The following is a 20,663-nucleotide window of genomic DNA, read 5'->3' on the forward strand; positions in this document are numbered from 1 at the left end:
AGCTTAAAAAGCTATGCTTTTGCTATGTATTAATCTTGCTATAGTGGTTCAGTTGATTCACACAGCTACAGAGAGAGACAAGCAGCAGCCATCTTCACTGAGGAAAAGATTTACTGGGAACAATCAACTAGACTATTTGGCATGTGCTGTGATGTGCCCTCAATTGATAAGGACTCTGAAGGCTAGTAACTCAAGACATACTTAAGTTTTTCTTCAAAAGTGAAAAGGAAAAGAAGTCGCTATAGATCTGAATCTTTAGACATATTTAAATGGTGAAGAAAAAGGTTTGTTGCACTTGGCTTAATACAGGTTATCAACAATTGAAAGCAAGTTCTTGCGAGTCATTGTTTTAAACTGTTGTCTATTGGTAATTTCTCAGTAGATCAACATGAAATTTGGAAAGGGGCTGGTACTTCTCGCCTAGTTGTGCTCTAGCAAATTTTTACATGGATTGGGCCGATATTTGGATTTTGCGACTGAAAGTTCAGGGTTTATAACAGTGGAATGCATGTTCTAATGCCGCACTCTAACTATACAGGCTCTACTGTATTGTTAGAGCTGTAGCTATACAAGCAGCTGTAGTTAGGCTGTACTATCTATGAAGTAAGAAAGAAGAAAAATGCATATTTCTGTTTTTATTTTGTTTGGGGAGGATGGGGGATTAAAGCAGATTACAGCTTTGGGATAATGTCAGATTCCTTGTGTTCCATTTAGTCCTAAATAAAACCTTGAAAAAAAACCTGGATGTTACTATGGTGATGTATGTTAGTAAAAGCCTATGATGGTAAGTGAATGAAAAGCTTAATCATGTAATGTCACTTACGATGATGAACACTCCATACATTTGAAGTTATAACTAGTTGGAGATGAGCTTGACTGAGCCTTCTATGACTTCTCCAACATCTCACATCTATTACAAAAAGGCCCATTTTTCAGAGACACCACACAAGGAAAAGGTGTTACTATGTAACCATTATATGACGAAATCAAATGATACACTCCATTGTACAATATATTTGTTATCCCACTCAGTTAGTGAGCACCAATCCTGCAGTAAAGTACTTGTTAGTTGTCTCGTGATGTTATCCATTCTGTCCCTAATAAGTTCAGACATAATATGAAACTATGACTTGTGCTAATCATTATTAAGAATTCTCTCTGTGGTTTGAGATTCCAGAGATAGAGCATGCAAACCACGGTTTAGAGCTGCTTGTCTGCTTTAGTTTCCTATCTGCTTGAACTCTTCATAAATTCATTCCTGCCCCCATGGTACAGAAGCCTCTTTTTGTCTTCGTCATCCAGACATCATGGGAAATCACAGTTAATAGGCTCTGGTTTTCAAACAATGATATCAGATCCTGGTTTATTGACCTCAGACAAACCATGGTTTGTGGTTGCAGGCTTGGGTTCAGACATAACACAAAATCACTATTTTGCTAAACAGACCATACCTGAACGCAACCAATATGTATCCACTCAGATATTCAATTGTTTACTGCTTTGGCACTTTTTTGTAAGTATTTGCAAAGTCCTCTTAGCAATATGTTACCATGGCAGGTATTGAAATTGCGATGAAAATCCTGGTGTGTCCTTCAGCTTCTGAATGATGTGGGTCCAGAAAGTTTGAATGATGGGGCATAACCAAAAAAAGACTACTTTCTAAAGCTGGTGTTTTTTTCTTGTTGACATGCAGCATGCTTTAAGTTGTGTTTTTAAAAACAAACCCTAAGTAAATAGTTGATCTTTGTTCCCGCAGAAGTGTACTCTTGGTGACTTTCACAGTACTCTTTTAAAATGAATGCTGCTCTTAAAAAAACACAAAAAGGTAATGGATATTCTTTTATATTTTTAGCCTTTATAACCTGGCATCACTGGAATTGAGAGAGAATCTCTTGACATATTTACCTGAGTAAGTTGTATTGCATTTCTGGTGTAAGTTGCAATCTTTATTCTTTACCCCCATACCACTTTAGGTAGTTCAGTAAATGATTGTTAGTGGCATGTTATGTGTTCATTAGGCTTTTACAATTTCCTTTGAATGTTAAGATTAGCTAATTAAAGTAAAGGGTGTGCTGGTGGGCTGCTCAGTAATATTTGGGAAAATTACTGCCCTTGAAGAATATCCGGAAACTGCAGCTAGTGCAAAATGCGGCAGCGAGGGTTTTATCCAGAGCGGCCCGTTGGGACCATATCACCCCCATTTTGAAAGAGCTGCACTGGCTGCTGGTTCATTTCCGGGTCCAATTCAAGGTGCTGGTTTTGACCTTTAAAGCCCTAAACGGTTGGAGCCTGGGGTATTTGAGGGACCGCCTGCTCCCAAGGGTTGCTGCCCACTTGATGAGGACATCTGAGGGGGCCCTGCTCTGGGTGCCGACAATGAGGGAGGCCCGGCTGTCGTGCACTCGGGGCAGGGCCTTCTCTGTTGCTGCTCCTAGACTCTGGAATGCTCTCCCAGTGGCCGTTTGTTCCTCAGACTCCATCACGGCTTTTAGAAAGCTTTTAAAGACTTGGCTTTTTACCCAGGCTTTTACATAATTTTTTTTACTGCTGCTTCTGTGTGTTTTTATCTGTTGTATTGTTTTTATCCCTGTTTTATATGTTTTTAGCTTGATGTTTTTATTGCTTTTTATTGTATGTTTTAATTTTTGTAAACCGCCTTGGGGTTTTCTTTTAATGAAAGGCGGTATAGAAATGTAAGAATGAATGAAGAAATAAATAAATAAATAGTTTTGGTTTTTCTAGGTCAGTTGCCCAGTTACAGAGACTAGAAGAACTGGACCTAGGGAACAATGAACTGTATAACTTGGTAAGATTTTCCCTCTTTTTTCACTGACTTGATAGCATCAGATGTGTTGACATTTCAGTGCACAGATCCACGAGTTGGCAGTAGTGACATTTCAAAAGAGCAGGGTTTCTAGTCAATGGTGTTTGTGTTGATCGCTTATAGATTGTTTTCTAATGGGACCATGAGTATATCAGACACCTGAGAGAACTTGACCCAGTTTAGATGAGTGTTTGCTGACACATGCTTAAGGTGGGGAAAGGAGAACACACCTGCCCTGATGTCACGAAAGGACATCTAAACACAATCATTTAATCACATGAGGGGTGATAATCTGAATTACCTCTCTACATGTGCTACAAAACTCTGTTTAAACAGTTTTGAAGCATGAGTAGAGAGATAGTTTAGTTAGCTTATAGGGACGATCATCCAAAGAATGTCCCGACAGCACATTGGGACATCCTTCAATTATGTCAAGGCAGATGTACTCACAATACAACCCCATCCTGCTCATGCATTGGACCCACATTCATCTGAACTGGCTCTCTGTGCTGGAAGATCTGGCTTCTCTGCTGGAATTCATTGTTCATGGACTTCTCTTGCATGGAGACTGTAGAAACTTCCTGGGAATGGAACTCCCTCAGGAGTACATGTATGTCGCTGAATAAGAGAATCTAATCCATTTGAGCCAAGAGTCCACAGTTTCAATTAATAACAAAAGTTCACAGAAGCAGTTTCTAAAAAACCGCTATTTGGAGATTCACTAGAACAGCTCCCTTGGAAGAGAGCTATATTACGTTCCCTTAGCTGGTTGCTCTTCTGCTCTAATCTCCTGTTAGGAATGACTGTCTGACATAGCTCCCTTCTTGAAATCCTGAGTATAAAACCATTCTTCTATTCTTATAATCCATTAACACAGATTACATTAAAACATAAATGTAAGATACTAGGGCTCACTTAGAAGGGGAAAAAAGTAGTTCCACTCTTGTAGGACCGTGCTTCATGGTGTAAATGACTGTGCACATGGTCTATAGTGTAGAATGATCAGCTCTTACCACTTCTCAATATGTGTGATTCTACCCTGTTGCTTTGTAAAATGGAGAAAACCAGATAATAACTTAAATGAACATTCTCTGCTGTGTTGGATTCTCTGCTGTGTTGGAAACTTCTACTATGTGAATGGAGCATGTATTGCTGCAGAAGAACATAAAACCCGTGCTCGATCAGACCCAAGGCCTGTCTAGTCCAGCAACCTGTTGCTCACAGTGGCCCTTCTTCTGGCTAGCCCACAAACTTGTCACCTCTTCTGCTGTTTCTCTACTGCCTGGTATTCAGAGGTGTCCTACTTCTAAACCTGGAGGTAGCCTATAGCCATCAAGACTAGTAACCTTTGATAGAGTTGTCCTTCATGATTTGTCTAATGCCTTTGAAAGTCATCCAAGCTAGTGACCATCACCGAGGCAACAAACTGGACTGTCCTATCCTTCCTGCCAATCAGTTTCATTTTAAAGACTGTTTGTTTGATAATCCCTCTGTGGAATCATATATTTGAAACAGTGCCTGTCCCCAGTTTCAACCAACCTTAATGTCCCACGTCCTATTCCTTGTTTTATGAAGATGTGTTGATCCTAATATCTACTTAACCACCCACAAATGGGGTTTGTGTGTGTGTAAGTGTAAAAGGTGTCTTTGGTACCTACAGAAATGGAGAATTTCTGGTTTGAGAGAATGTGAAGAAGACAGAATAATTAGTACTAAACTCAGAAAGGCAGGGTTTCCTCTTGCTACTATTCCAATGTCCTGTTGTATAGCTCTATAAAATGCTGCTATTTGTTCAGATAAGACTTCTATACTTTTTAACTCTGCCTCAGTATTGGTTAGCTCCTCCACTTAAAATAAGTCCAAGAAATTCTTCATTTTTACAGAGCATATAAAATAGCTAAAATTATCCCTTCTTTCCACCACAATTGGCCTTTAGGGTGGATTACAGCTCATGCTAACAATACAAAAATATACATTAAAAGCCAGCTTAAATATACTAAAAGCCAGCTTAGAACAATGCAACCTAAAATAAAAAAATATATACAGAACAGATGAACCTCTAAAAATAGACATCAATAAAATGCCAAAAAGTCTAGGAAAGATTAAAATTCCAGTGGCATCTCTTCCCTTTGCTTTCCCCATTAATTGTGTCTCTGGAAGTCAACATATAAAGGAATGAAAAACAGCATAGGCTTTTATTAGATAACCACAAAGTGTGCATAGAAGGCAGACTATGGCAACTAAAAATATAGTGAGGTTAAATTCCTAATAATGGTAGTTCATGTTATACTGTGACTTTGAAAGCTCACTATAAAAAACAAAAAAGAGACCTTTTTTTGGTAATGTGTTTACATAAAGCCATTAAACTGCCCTGCATCCCTTGTCACTTTGCTCCTTAAGCTGGTCATCTAATCATACTACTTTAAATAAAAGTTATTCATTATTTATAGCCAGGGGTCTGCAATTTTTGACTGTCCTTGGGAGCCAAGTCAAGCTTGTGGATGCCAAGGCCCTGCTTATTCCCTTGCCTCGATCTCATGTTCCTACATAGGAAGCTGCCATATACTGAGTCAGACCATTAGTCTATCTAGCTCAGTATTGTCTACACAGACTGGCAGTGACTTATCCAAGGTTGTAAGCAGGAATCTATCTCAGCCCTATCTTGGAGAAGCCAAGGAGGGAAATTGGAACCTTCTGCTCTTCCCAGAGTGGCTCCTGTGGGGAATAACTTACAGTGCTCACATGTGGTCTCACATTCAAATGCCAGGGCATACCCTGCTTAGCTAAGGGGACAAGTCATGCTTGGTACCACAAGACCACCTCTTTTCCCTATACAATTCTGCTATTTGTTCAGATGTGTTCATTCTGTGCAAATTCAAATACAATTCACTCCTCTCTGACTAAGGTTGGGACTGAAGGGGATGGGATCATCCCTGTAGTGTGGAAGCCCAGTGCAAATATGAAGATGAAAGCCTTTGACTTCATAGCTCCAAATTTAAAACTGAAAGGGGATATTGCTTTGTTGCTGGACTGCCGATGTGTTTGGAGCTGTTCAGGACCCAAATGGCAACACCAACCTTCCTCTCCACCTTGGACCTAGAGAGAGAAGGAAAAGTGGGGCTGCTTCAGTCATGTTCACCAAAGGGTGAAAGAATTCTCAGCAATGGTGAGGGTGCTGAGTATAGCTATGGATCACTGCTTATAGTTTTATTCTGCTTGCTCTTGTCCCAAAGTGGTGTTAGCAGTAGAATATAGTCCTGTTAAAGGTTGCTGTGGCTTGAGGGCTATCTGACACCTTATTCGGCAAATGCATTTTCCACTGAGCACCATAAAGTGTTCAGAGATCTCTGTGTCTGTAAAAGAAGTGGTGGGTCTCCAATGGGTGCATGCAGCGTGGTTGTGACTGACCATGGGTGGGTTCAGACAACCCAAAATATCATGGTTCATGTGGCCATGAATGTGACCTGAGCTTATATATTCCTTCTGCTTCTTTCCACCCTTTCCTACTTTGCTCACTAGCCAGGGAAATCCTGCTTTGTTAATCACTCACCCAGATCCACAGTTGTGTTTTCACTGAGAGTTACAAGCCACAATTAAATCAGTATTTGAAAAGGAGACTGAACTTTGGTTTCATATGTTAATTTAATTGTAATATGTAAGCATGTGAAAGCACAGCTCCGGGCTTGGGCGAGCTGTGGAATTTAACAAACCAGGATGTCAATGTCACAGCTTAGAGCAGGGACATTAGTCATCCTTGGCTTTATTTATTTATCATCCTTGGCCAGCTGTTTAACTACAACTCCCATCATCCTCTGCCACAAATTGTGACTGGGGATGATGGGAGTTGTAGTACAACAGTTGAAAGCTATGGTTACCTACCCCTGGTTTAGAAACTGAGCCAAGGAGTAAGAGGGAGTGTGGGGGTTTGGACCATGTTAATGATGGAATAAACCATGGTTGCCAGAACTCACCCCTTGGTTTGTGACCACCATGCATTTAGACTAGGGCTTTTAGCCAGTGAAATAAATCTGTTAATCATACAAATGGACTATTTATTAAGACTGCATTTGGATAAAACAATAGTTCTGGAGCATCCTTGTGATGCATGCATGTTGTAGTGGGCATTGTTCTAGAAGAAGTATTCTATCCTCTGCGAGAAAAATGGTGCGTTTCATATGTGGCTTTTACAAATACTTCTACTGGAAAATAATAAAACCAGTGGTTAGTGATGGACCAGGACTGGGGAAAACACAGTTGAAATTGCCATTCAGCCATAATATTTGCTGGGGGATTCTAAGGAGAAACATAACTATGTACACCACTCTGGGCTCCTTGGAAGAACAGGAAATAAATTTTAAAAAAACAATGCTGCCTGCTAAAGCAGGTGAACAATGTAGTTGGTTTTAAATGTTACAGCACTCATTTAGACATGCATCTACCATTCACACATGATGGTGGCTGCAGTGGAAAATGCACCTATTCCCAAACGTGAATCAGCTGTAAGAGGAATATGAAGAATAGTCAGTTACTCATCAAACTTCTAAATCTCTTTAATACATTGTGATATTGCTTCTCTCCAGATAAGCTAAGATTTTTCCACCCTCTGCTGCAAGCAATACATTTTTCAGATTTATTCAAGATTGTTGATAGGTTTGCAACAATAGTATGTTTTCATTGCAAAACTGAGTTCACAACCTTTAACTGGCAAAAACTGAAGTATGTGGTTGAATACTGCAGTGTTTGTCATTAATATGCAACTTAGGGTGCTAATTAATACAGAAAAATATTCTAGAGCTGCTTTTCTTAGAATCTGCACATGTAAGCTGTTATCAAGATATAAGAGTAGTAAATTTATTACGGTCCTTAGACCAGCTTAACATTTAAAATAATACTTTTATAATTTACAAAATATTCAAATTGCTAATAGAAGCTCTACGAAGTTTGGATGCAACAAAACAAAACTTGGCCACATTAGTAGAGGTAACAGATTTAAAATATGACAGCAAAAAATCCAGGTAAAATTGATCCTTATGGCCAGGATGATTCTTTAAGAGAGGAGCAATGAACTTAATACGAGCATCCCTATAAAATTGACAATACAGAATAACTTGAACAACTGACTCTATATCCCCTGAGCCACAAGGGCAACAACACAATGCATACGGGACTCGTTTATATTTCCTGTCTAAGAGTGCAGAAGGAAAGGGCATTCAAACGTCCAAGGGTCAATGCTCTCCTAAACTTAGGTAAAATCATATGATCTAAATATTCAGCTGGTTTGTCACTGAAATTTTGGGAGCCTATATACATTCCCCCTGGTAGTCGTGCACACTCCTCCTGCAGATCTATATCCAATAATCATTGCCTGACAAAAAATATCGCCTGATCTAAACCCCTCCCTATAAGGTTTTCTTGGGATGTGTCCAGATGATGCAATTTTGTTATCAGAGCAATTTCCCATTTAAATATAAAGCTGTCAAATAACACTAAAGGCGCTAGACTGACTGGAAAGAAAACCAAATGCAGCCAGAATTTGATTATACAAAACCAGATTTCCATTTTCAAGGTGGTAACCCCAACCTCTCTATGAAGAGCCACATTTGCTGTGCCTCTGGGGGCTTGAAGGATGGCCCTTAAGAATTTAGTTTGAACTGCTTCTAATATTGTAAAATTATCAAAAGGCCCAATTTACGCACCATCAAGAATTTGAGGGTATATTTTAGCCTTCAATAATTTGACAGCCACTGGGACAAAAAGAGCACCTCTCAAAAAGAAAAAAGATTTAATCACATTTGCCATCTGTTGGGCACTGTGAGAAACAAAGCTAAGATGAGCTTTCCGGGATCCACTGGGATGAAATACAACCCCATAATATTGAGAAACTATTGAATTTATATAAAAATTAAATAAAACAGGGGCAAGAATGCAACCTTGCCGTACTCCTCTATAAGCAGGTATCTCAGCCGAGAGATGCCCTTTCCTGCTACACTGCACTCTGAGGCGGGTGTTCTGATGAAGATTGTAGATTAATAAAAGTAAACATGGATCTGTGGATGATTCCTTTAACTTCGTCCAGAGTCTATCTCTGGCAATGGAATCGAAAGCTTACTAATAATGCTAAGGAGACTAATTGGATGATAGATGTTAGGATCCTCCCTTGATCCTTTCTTGTAAATTGGGACTATTACCGTAACACCCCAATCCTCAGGAATTTTTGCAGTTGTAGCTATGAAAATTAAAAGGGAAGCAAGAAGAGGAGCCCACCAATCGAGGTTGTTGCGAATAATTACAATTGTAATACAGTCAATTGCAGAAGCCTTACCTTACCCGTCTTACATTTTTTAACCAAAGATTCAACTTCCGAGACAGTGACTGGGCTCCAGCTTGGAAGTTGGTCCAGCTTATAATCAATTATAGCTGTGTGGGAGCCCTCTTCTTGATATAATATTGAGAAATGATGTTCCCATATCCCTGCTGGAATTGCCAAATAAGGAATAGATAGAAGGGGTCCTCCCTAAAGGACATGAGATTAGCCGCCAGAATCTAGTCTGATCTTTAAGTTTAGAAGTGGCAATGAGGTCAGCCCATTCCTCTTTTTTGGCCTGGAGTTTCTTGTCTTTTAGAAGGATCTTATATTGCTTCTTAAGGGTTACTAAAGTTTGTGGTGCATCGTTAGAGGTGCCTTTGCCATACAATTTAAAGTGATAAATTAATTTCCTCTTGGCCTCAAGGCATTCCTGGTCAAACCAGGTATGCGAAGTGCATTTAATTTTCTTAGGAGGTACGGAGGTTGAGCTTGTTAGAGCTGATGTAAGAGAAGTGATCAGGCGGTTATATAACTCAACTGGGGATGGTAAGATATAAAAGACATACTAAAGGGAAAAAGCAACAAATATTAAAAAAGTTGTCAGTATTAGTGACACTGTAAAAGTATTGATCAACACATTTCTTTTACTTTAACAGTTTCCTTCATACCCACACCCCTCAAACTGTGTATTATTGCCAGATCTTGATATGTTTGTCAGCTTGATTTCAGTTATTTCATAATTTACAGTGGCACATCAGGAGTCCTCCGTTCTGCTTCAATTTCTGTTCTGATCAGTGTCAGGATATGCACAACCTAATTCCAAAATAATGACTAATACATAGAATTGATTTCCATGCTATTCCTTATTCTTTCTGTTGGTATCTCCCTAAATGCCAATCTGTAATTCCCCTCTACAAGCAGAAGCGGTTTCCATTTATGTAGCAGATTATTTGAATTTCAATCAGAATCTTCAAAGCATCTTTTCTGTTAAACTTATTGATTCCATTGTGGGACTCAAGTAGCTATAAGGAGGGTCTGAAGATGTATGTGACCAGCAGTCCTGGAGACCTTTTGGACAGCAGGCTTTACCATGGGTTTACCGAGGCTTTATTGCGAGTTTGGGACATAATGGATACTCACTCGCAAAAAGAGGATTTTTTTTTTTTACCCCAGACATAAATCAGGCTAGGTTCCAATATGGAGGGGGAAACCCGAATTGTGTGTAAACTGCTTTCTGAAATATTGCACAGACTTTGGGGTAAATCTGGTTGATATGTGAACACACACACACACTCCCAAAGTAAATTTATTTATTTAAAATGTTTATACCCTGCTTCTCCAGTACACTACTGCTTGGTGCAGCTCACAATAAAATAGATACAATATGCAATAAAATTAACCAAAATAAGCAAACAAGTTAAAAACCACAATCACTATTAAATTTCAAATTAAAAAATGTAAAAGCTAAAAATTGAGAATTATAAAAACTAACGAACCTACCAGATATAACCATATAAAGTTGCAGTCTGAAAAAGCTCCTGCTGAAGTTAAGCAAGTTAGTGCCTGGATGGAGAACCCTGAAGGTGTCCACATCCCAGCAAAATACCCCAAGGTTCCAATGTTAAATCACAATTGGTTTCACTTATTAAAATGGTAAGTTATTCCCATAGACCTTGTATTTTAGGACATGACCTCCCACTATGTTTGTCATTCATTGATTTGGGGGAAAAATGTATTGAGAGAACCCCACATCTGTTCCCTTAAATGTATATGTTCTGTGTACTGGAGGCGTCCATAAACAGTGAACAGAAGTACAAAGAACAATGCATGGTGGGGAAAAGAATGAGTTACAGTTCATGTGAAATCTGTAACTGGTTTCTTTAAGGCAAGCAAACAAGAGGCCCAGTGTGAGTGTTTAAACATGTAATTTTTGCAATTTGTATGATCATATTCAATTCAGAAACTTGAAACTACCAGCATGGGAAACCCCCTCAACAGTTTCCCCCCTCAAACTGCCAGAGATGTATGCACTTTCAAAAGCTGAGAAAATAAAGGAAAATTATGAGCATTTTTCATTTGTGAGAGGGTTTTTTTAGGTGGGGGTTGGTGGTGAAATCTCTTTTCCGCTCAAGTTAATTGCAAACTTTGGAAGTAGATTTTCATTTCAGTGCCTGGGAAGTTGCCTCCCCATCTCTGGCAACTCTTAAAAAAGCACTAAAGACACATTTACTCAACCAGGCTTTTAATTAGAGTTATAGTTTTAATATTTTTAATATTGGGTTTTAAATGTTTTCAGTATGTTTAATGATTTTAATTGTTTTAAATGATCTGATGTTCTAAATGATTTTAATTGTAAACTGCCCAGAGATGCAAGTTTTGGGTAGTATAGAAATATTTTAAATAAATTAAATTTTGCTGTATAGAATTAAAATACAAACACAATTAATTGCACAAGCTGCAAAGCACATAGTCCGTATTTAAAATATGTCATCTCCCCCCCACCCTTGGTAAAAGCAGTAAGAACTGAGTGTGTGAAGTCAAAATAAACAGACACAAAATTTGTAGTTTTGTTCTGTTCTGGCTCTTTCTCCTCAGCAAGCTAAATGTTATAGTTGTATGAAGAGGCCTTGTAGCTGCAGATATTATCTGGAAAAGACTTAACTGAAAAATGTACCTTCAAACTTTTGTGTGTTCATATGTAGGTGAGGTTATCAGGGGTTGACTCTGAAATGGAAGATGCTGAGCTACACTTTCTCCTCTTCCTTGAAGTTATGAATAGTCTGGAGGCTGGAAATCTTACTAGAATTTCCCTAAGCAATGGCATGCTGAGTAGTCAAAAACTGGACGGCTACACAGATTATTTGAGCTTATTTTTTGACATAGGTTTACCTATTTTATGTGAGACTCTTTTGTTGGAGGACTTGGATATAGGAGTTGAATCCTAAGTAGCACTTGCACAAATGGAAGGTGCTTCCACTCATGCAATGAGGGATGGCTTTTGCCACTTGCTCTCGCCGCCTTCTTCATCCTGCCCCATTTTGTTTCCAATCCTTGGGAACAAATTTCAAGGGGTACAGGGTACTGCTGTGCTAAGGGGCACAGAAGTGCATTTGTATTAAATGCACTTAAATGCAATTAAATTTGTATTAAATCCCTAATTAAAATTGATAGAAGTGTTTTGTTCGACCTTTTTAAAGATTTGGCTGAAGCATACAGCTATTTTTAAATAGCTTTTTATGCAATACTTTGGTGTATTGTAATACTAATCATGAATCTTATTTCATATGTTACAGCCAGAAACTATAGGTGCACTTTATAATCTTAAAGACCTCTGGCTGGATGGAAACCAGCTGGCTGAATTACCTCAGGTAAGCGATACTCTTAAACAGTATGTAATTGAACTAATTTGCTTTGAATACCTTAAATTGGATGGATGAAACTTGTAAGTTCTCTGGTGCTGACATCCAAGGGCTTCTCTTTGTGTGAGTTGTGGTTCTCCATGTGGCTCTCTGAGGTAGGACTATGCAAATTAGTTAGCGTGTTTAAGAGGTGAAGAAGCATGGCCCCATCCAGTTCTTTTAGTCCTGCGTGGTTCCAAGGCAGTTCTTCTCAGCTTCTCTTAAACTTCCTCTCTCTTTCCTGGGCCTAAATCAAACTCTGTGGTGCTCCTTCTCCCTAAGCACTTCATAGTCTGCTAAAGGGAAATTGATTTTTTTCTACGTCTAATAGAAAGGCGGTAACGATAGCCAAAAAAATGTATTCCTCCTAGCAGGGTGGTGGTGGTTAATGCAGCCTCTCCAGACTTCTCAGTGGTCCAAATGATTTATGGCTCGGTCCTCTCCAGGGATGGGGTTTCCACCCTCAAAGACTCTGCAGACAGGTGCATGTAAGGGGCCATGAAAAGGTCACATGACTCTGCCGCATTAGCAATGAGAGCCTCAGCAGCTCCATGGTAGCCAGAGCCTCTCTCATATGGCTGGACAATCTCATCTAGGACCCGGTCTCAGACCCAGCACGTTTGAGGCAAACTGTTAAAATTACACAAGGTCTTTATCTCTGACTCCACCCTTGACTCAATGAGATTTGCGTTAAGGGCAGGAGCTGCTTAAGTGCTGGGCTGCTGGAACCTGTGGTTAAAATATTGGTGAGTGGATGCTGCTTCTAAGACCAATTTGGCCACAGTATCTTTTGATGGGGAAAAAATCTTTGGAGATGTAGTCTTAAAGGACATTCTAGTGGAGTAAAAAGATAAGGTGGTGCCCTCCTTATTGTGTAAACAAGACCGCCCACAGGGGAGGTGTGTTTTCTAATCCTTTTGCCCCTTTTGGTCTTCCTTGGCTGGCAGAGAGTGAGTTTCAGGTCTCAGCGTCCCTTCTGGGGTATATCCAGACCTTCCAGACAGGGGTTTGGGAACAGGGCAACCTTCACTGCCCAGGGCAAGCAGGCCAAGCAGCAGTCCTGACTCGGTGGGCTGCCCCTGGGTGGTGACCTCTTGTTTCACTTACATGTTTGGGAGTGCACCACTTCAGATCATTGGGTACTTGACGTCATAAAGGGGGGCTACTGCATAGAATTGACCGAAAACCCACCTCACGGCTTTCTACCCACCCCAACCTCCTGCCTACCTTCCAAACAAGCACAAGGGTTTGCAGGAGGCAATCCAACACCTCCTATCGATTGGGGCAATAGAACTGGTGCCAGTGGGACCAACTGGGAGCGGGCACCTATTCTATCATCTTCACCATGCCCCCAAAGGACAGCTCCCTACTGGCAGTTCTGAACTTAAAATACCTCAAGTGTTTTGTAAAAACAGGAAGTTTCTCATGGAATCACTCAGGTCGATTACGGAGGCCCTGTACCATAGGAACTTCCTATTCTGCATAGACATAAAGGAGGCTTATTTGCATGTGCCTATACACCATAACAGTCATTCTCTACTGTACTTTCTCTACACCAAAATACACTACCAACCCAAGGCGCTACTTTTTGGCCTTTCCTCCACTCCTCGCATATTCACAAAAGTCCTGGCAGCAGCCATAGTGCATCTCCAACTCCTAGGGGTCAGGATTTTTGTTTATCTGGATGACTTGTTGGTCCAATCTCCATCTCTACAGTCTGCCCAGAGGGACCTCAGCACCATGCTACAGGTCCCCCAGAGCCACAAGCTCCTGGTCAATAGGGAGAAAAGCCAGTGAAATCCTTCTCACAGCTGCAACACCTGGGCGTCGTGATAGACTCAGTATGGAACAAGCTCTTCTTACCTTCCAGAGCGCAGAGCCACCCTGGAGACAGAAGTCCATCAGACCTTAGTACAGAAGTCCATGTCATTGCTCTCCCTCTCCAGAATTCTGGGACTGATGGTGGCGACCTTGGAAATGGTATCGAGGGTGCGTTTCCACCAGCAGCCCTTACAGTGGTTCCTGCTACCCCATCACCTGGAGATTGCTGTGAAATCCACCAAACAGATGAACCTTTCACCCCAAGTGCCTCAATTTCTAAGATGGTGGACTACATCTCCACACCTCTCTGTGGGGAAGGAGTTCCTGGCTGCTCCACGTGTCATCATCACCATGGATGCAAGCAAGCATGGGTGAGGTGCCCACTGCCTCCATGAGTTGGCTCAAGGAAAGTGGTTGGCTGCTGAAAAGCAACACAGCATCAACTGGCTGGAGTTCCAAGCGATCCGATTGGCACTTCTGACATTCCACCACATAGTCCAGAACCAACTCGTACTGATCCACATGGACAACACCACGGTGAAAGCACTACTGGAAGGGAACCAGATTGAAGTCTCTGCAGGCAGTAGTGGCTCAGCTGTTCAGTTGGCCAAACATGTGACGTCCATAACAACCCACCACATGCAAGGCAACCTGAACACGGTGGCGGACTGGTTCAGCAGGAAGGAAATTCCCCCCAGGAGAATGGAGGCTGAACCTGAAGACCTTCAGGTTCATATAGGACCACTTCGGCCACGCATCTGTGGATCTATTTGCGACTCCAGCAAACGCTCAGGTACCACAATTCTTCATCAGGTTCCACTGCTGGGAAGTGGTGGAAGTTCTGTTGGCTCCATGGCCGGTGGATCTCCTGTACACCTTCCCCCGACTCTGCTCCTTGCCCGGTTTCTGCGACGGGTGAAATGCCTCAGGGCCCAGGTCATACTAGTAGCCCCGTTCTGGCCTTGAAAACCCTGGTTTTCAGAACTCCAGAACCTGGCACCTGATACTTCCTGTCATGGTGGGCCTACTTCAGCAGGGCCCAGTGCACCATCCAGATCCAGGTTGGTTACAGCTAGCCGCCTGGAGACTGATTGATGCTTCCTGAAACAGCATGGCTACTCCACAAAAGTGCTTGACATGATGCTGGTCTCCAGATGCCCTTTCACGAACAGGATCTATCAGGACACCTTGAGGGCGTTCCTCTGGTGGTCTGCAAGACATGGAGTTCCTAAGGGGGCAGTTACTATGAAGCATCTACTGCAGTTTCTTCAAGATGGTCTGGACCTGGTCTCTCTGCAAACACGTTGAAACAGCAGGCCGCATTCTTGGTGGGAACTCATTTCAGTAGGATCAAAACGTTTCAAGCTCAGACACCCACACTTGAAACGCTTCCTCAGGGAGAAACCCTGATATCCCACCCCCCAGTGGTGCACCATTTCCCTACATGGAACTTGAAGGCTCTGCAGAGCCCCCATTTTGAGCCCATCAAATCTATTCCCTTATGTCTCCTGACTCTAAAGTTTGCCTTTTTGATTGTTGTCACATTGGCGCGTAGGGTGTCTGATCTCCTGGCCCTTTCTGTTCAAAAGCACCTTTGTATTTTTTTTGAAAACTCTGTGAAGCTCATCCCTGACTCCTTTTTTTCGACCCAAGGTGGCCTCACAGTGTCATGTGTCCCAGGATGTTGTCTTACCATTTTTTTGTCCAAAGCCGGTACATCCCATGGAAAAAGCTTTGCACAAACTGGCCTTAGTTGCCTGAAGACCTACATGAAACGCAGAAAACACATCCAGACTACAGACTAGTTGTTCATTTCAGTTTTGCCTCGAAACATGGATCAGACCGTGACCTCCGCCAGTATAGATCGATGGCTCAAGGCATGCATAGCCCATATGCATAGCATATGAAACAAAGAATCTTAAAGCCCCCACTAAAGTGTTTGCCCATTCTATCAGGGTGGCCGCCACCTCAGCTGAATTTTCTATGAACATTCCGGTCCCAGACATTTTCAAGGTGGCTAACTGAAGGGTTCCTTTGACCTTTACCAGCCACTACAAATTGGATATTTTCACCTCTGCTCAAGCAGCATTTAGGAACATAGGGAACTGCCATATACTGAGTCAGACCATTGGTCTATCTAGCTCAGTATTGTCTTCACAGACTGGCAGCGGCTTCTCCAAGGTTGTAGGGAGGAATCTCTCAGCCCTATCTTGGAGAAGCCAGGGAAGGAACTTGAAACCTTCTGCTCTTCCCAGAGCAGCTTCATCCGCTGAAGGGAATATCTTGCAGTGCTCACACATCAAGTCTCCCATTCATATGCAACCAGGGCAGACCCTGCTTAGCTATGGGGACAAGTCATGCCTGCTACCACAAGCCAGTTCTCTTCTTGGGAGGCGGGTACTCCAGCAGGTCCTTCCTTCGGAGTAGGTGGGGTGCTATCCCCCTCCCCTAAGTTGGGCTGTGGTATGTCCACACTCAAGAAGGCGCCCCTGGATGTCAGCAGCAAAGAATGGAGCATTGGTTCGCTTACCATGAAGGCTGCTTCTTGCTGCTGCATCCAAGGGCATCTCAACCCGCCCTTTAGTACCCGTGCCTACTCCGCAGGAGCCCTCGGAGTGTTTCTAAATTATCTAGCTAGAAAATAAGTATTCTCCTATTGTCCACCCTTTTGAGAGACACCTTCAGTTTATATTAATCCTCCCCCCACCCGACATAATGTTAGTTCCCAGTTTTTGGAGTTTTCTATACCTAGTTCAGTGTGTGTTCTGGTTATTTCCACTAAGCATTTTTTCTTCTTCAAAGTACTCTTGATTTACTTGGCCTAAAAGATCTTGGAGTGGCCATGCTTCTCCACCTCTTAAAGACTTGAACTAATTTGCATAATCCTGCCTTAGAGCCATGTGGAGAATCATAACGCACTCAAGGAGACACCCTTGGATGCAAGAAGCCTTCACGGTAAGTGAAACATAGGAACATGGAACATAGGCAGCTGCCATATATGGAGTCAGAACATTGGTCTATCTAGCTCAGTATTGTCTCCACAGATTGGCAGCAGCTCCTCCAAGGTTGCAGGCTGGAATCTCTCTCAGCCCTATCTTGGAGATACCAGGGAGGGAACTTGGAACCTTCTGCTCTTCCCAGAGCAGCTCCATCCCCTAAGGGGAATATCTTACAGTGTTCACACTTCTAGTCTCCCATTCATATGCAACCAGGGCAGGCCCTGCTTAGCTAAGGGGACAAGTCATGCTTGCTACCACAAGACCAGCTCTCCTCTCCTAAACAATGCTCCAGTTTGTATCCTCTTATTTAGGAGGTAACTTGCTCTTTTAGAGGTTATTCAAATATATTTAATTTCAACCTAGCTATATATTTTCATCTTTAAGACCTTGGGTTAGGGCGGTATAAAAATGTGCTGGCTGAATGAATGAATGAATGACTGCATGTGCATTTTGAAGCTGAAGAATCAGTGGCAAAGGGATGTGATGCCAGTTTCCCCTGTGGAAATGAATTGCTGTGCCTAGATCTGTTTTCTCCATCCTATAGTAATGAGGCAATTAGCATTGCAAGAAGGGCAGGGAGAGCTGAAGAGTACAAGGAAGCCAAAGACACTGTGAGCATGAAGAAGGATAATAGCATGAGAAAGCAGCAAAGAGATGAGGTGGAAGAAATAAAATGTTGGCACTTAAAGCCTCTAAAGATGCCATTGTTTCTAACTTAGCAAAGAGGCACCTTTAAAAGTGGTGATTCTTTTCATTTAGCACGGGGAGAGCAACTGGCCCTATCCACCTGGCACAGTATCCCTCCAGAGGCTTTTTCCTGGTGTCTGTCTTGTTTTTCTTTTTTAGATTGTGAGCCCATTAGTAGTAGTATTCAATGCGAAGTATTTTGCTGATGGAAGTACCAACCCATGACAAAGTGTTTAGGTGTGAATTAGTAAAGACTATGTGTTTGTATTTCAAAAAAATACTATTTCAGAAAATAGCCAGATGTGAGACATGCATAGATGTGGTTTTTTGCTAACTGAAATCTGAATGTGAATATTCAGTTCGTACATCAATAAGACATGATTTAAAATATTGCCCCAATAGGAATCTTTTGTTATGCAAGATAAATACAGACATTACATTTCTGTATCTGTAGCTAAAATGGCTATTCACATGACTGGGAGGTGGGAAGTGGGGGAGGTTGCACAAAACATACTTTCCGCTCAGACTATCCTGCAGTGTTGGTCGGAGCACGCTTCCACACGATCCGCTCTGCCACTGCACATGGTGCAGATCTGCCGAGGCTGGGATGATGCATCCTGGCCTCTATGTGTCCCACAATGCCCTGTGCAATGAGCATGGTGCATTGGGGGATACCCCCATGAGTTGGGTGCTCTGTGTGCCCATTTTTGTGTGCACTCAGGCTGCGAGTTGCCCAAGGGCACACACGATCCCAGCACTGGGGTTAAGGGCGCACTCACACTGTTAACCTCTGCTAAAGCCTGGACTTAAAAACAGTGTTCTCTCTATTTTTCCCCCACCTGTGTGCAGAATGAGTAGCAGTATCATGGCTGTGTGTGTGTGTGTGTGTGTGTGCACACATGCATCCAGAGTGGGGCCTTCCTGATTCAACCTGAGCGGGATCTAATATTAACTGAGCGGACATCAAAAAATGTGTGAGTGCACACACGTGTGCTCATACGTGCCTTTGGTAATGGGACATTTGCCTTAGAGGGAACACTGCTTAAAAACTGGCATTAGATGAGCAGGCAGTGCCGGAGTCCACACAGATCCCATCGCTATACATGAGCAGCCTAACCCAGGCTGGGCTGCTCTAGCCTAGGTTAGGCTGCTTTTGAGAACAACCTTAAAGTGTATTAAAGCATGAGTCAGCAAGGACTCAATTGCTTAGGTCTGTTGGAAGGGAAGTTGTGATCATGTACCAGAGCTTTTTCATGTTTAGCTTCTTGACCTTGAATTGGTACTTAGATTGGATGTTGCTTCACATTGAATGACTAGCTTGCTGTGTTGGGTTGCACCCATACATCTGAGAGCAAATTAATTTGGACTGTTGGCACATGTGTTGCGCACAAAGATTTTACTGCTGAGTCAGAGTGATACCATCAGAAACTGGTTGTCATCTGGCAGAAAGAAACTGTAGTCCTTTGCTCTTAATTTGGTAATGGGACACTTGTCAGATCATGGGTGTTGCATGTTGAGACACAACTTAAATTTTTGTCTCTCAGGAAATAGGAAGCCTGAAAAACCTGTTATGTCTGGATATCTCTGAAAACAAACTGGAAAAACTACCTGAAGAGATAAGTGGTCTGACATCTTTGACTGACCTACTCATATCTCAGAATCTTCTTGAGGTGCTTCCAGATGGTGTGGGTAAGTGGAAATTCACAAAGTAATAAAAGGAAGGTTTGTAATCTGATCCAAGTAGAGGAGATAAGCTCTGAGCCCCTCTCCCTTTTTTTGGCTCTTTGTAATTTGTTCACACTTGTGTTTGAACAACTTTTGTTTTCATTGCTGTTATGGGGTAGAACTACACATTATACTATATGGGATAAATCAGCAACTCCATGCTGAGTTCTGTCTCATCTTGCTCTCTAGTTTTCATAGTCTATCTTCTGTACAGATGTCATTAGACTCTGTTTCCCTGCTCCCACTCCACAGCATGGAGTGCTGACTGCAGGCATTAGGAAATAGTCAGTATAATGATGTCTGGGCATTAGGTGAGTTATAATGCACATTAGAGTGGGAGGAGAATTGAGACAATCCCATGTTTCTTATAATGTATACTTGTTCATACATTTTGGGTGGCTTTATTCAGCCTCTCCCTGAAACTGCTTATCATGCAGGGAAACCAGAGGGTGCTGGTAATACTTGCCCTTGTGTGCTGGCTGGCAAATTATCTGATGTGCCTATTGCATGGAACTTAATACCAGCTGTTCAAGGGGCTAGAAAACATTCAAAGTAGAAATAAATATAAGCTAAGTCCAAATAAGTTACAGTTTGGTCCCAAGATGGAATACTAAACTTCTATAGATTGCTGGCCTTGCATGACATAACCAAAGAGACGTTCACAATAACACTTGCCAAAACTGATGCTTTGGTATCACCTTGTCGGTTCTTAGGTGTATAAGGATGGGCTGCAGCCTTTTTGCAAAATGTAAGTCAGAAGAGTTGCAGGCACTGGTGACTGTGAGAATGGTTCCACAGTGCATTAGTAGTATGGTTTTAGACTGCAGTGAACAGACTAAAGTACGGCAAGGAAAGACCAAGAAGCAAGTTGGAGTAGCCAAGTTGAAAGACATGGAGAAAGA

General features: G+C 41.9%; 1 protein-coding gene across 7 annotated transcripts in view; it reads left to right on the forward strand.

Moving 5' to 3' along the window:
- LRRC1 (leucine rich repeat containing 1) overlaps positions 1-20,663 on the forward strand; it is a 150,132-nt gene that overhangs the window by 59,797 nt on the left and 69,672 nt on the right. For all 7 annotated transcript variants that reach the window (XM_053286404.1, XM_053286400.1, XM_053286401.1 and 4 more), the window contains exons 5-8: positions 1,853-1,909; positions 2,743-2,806; positions 12,425-12,499; positions 19,581-19,725. In XM_053286404.1, coding sequence (XP_053142379.1) covers positions 1,853-1,909; positions 2,743-2,806; positions 12,425-12,499; positions 19,581-19,725 — 341 coding nt within the window. The remainder of the gene's footprint in view (positions 1-1,852; positions 1,910-2,742; positions 2,807-12,424; positions 12,500-19,580; positions 19,726-20,663) is intronic.

This window comes from Hemicordylus capensis, chromosome 1 (assembly GCF_027244095.1).
Source record: "Hemicordylus capensis ecotype Gifberg chromosome 1, rHemCap1.1.pri, whole genome shotgun sequence".
NCBI classification, from domain to species: domain Eukaryota; kingdom Metazoa; phylum Chordata; class Lepidosauria; order Squamata; family Cordylidae; genus Hemicordylus; species Hemicordylus capensis.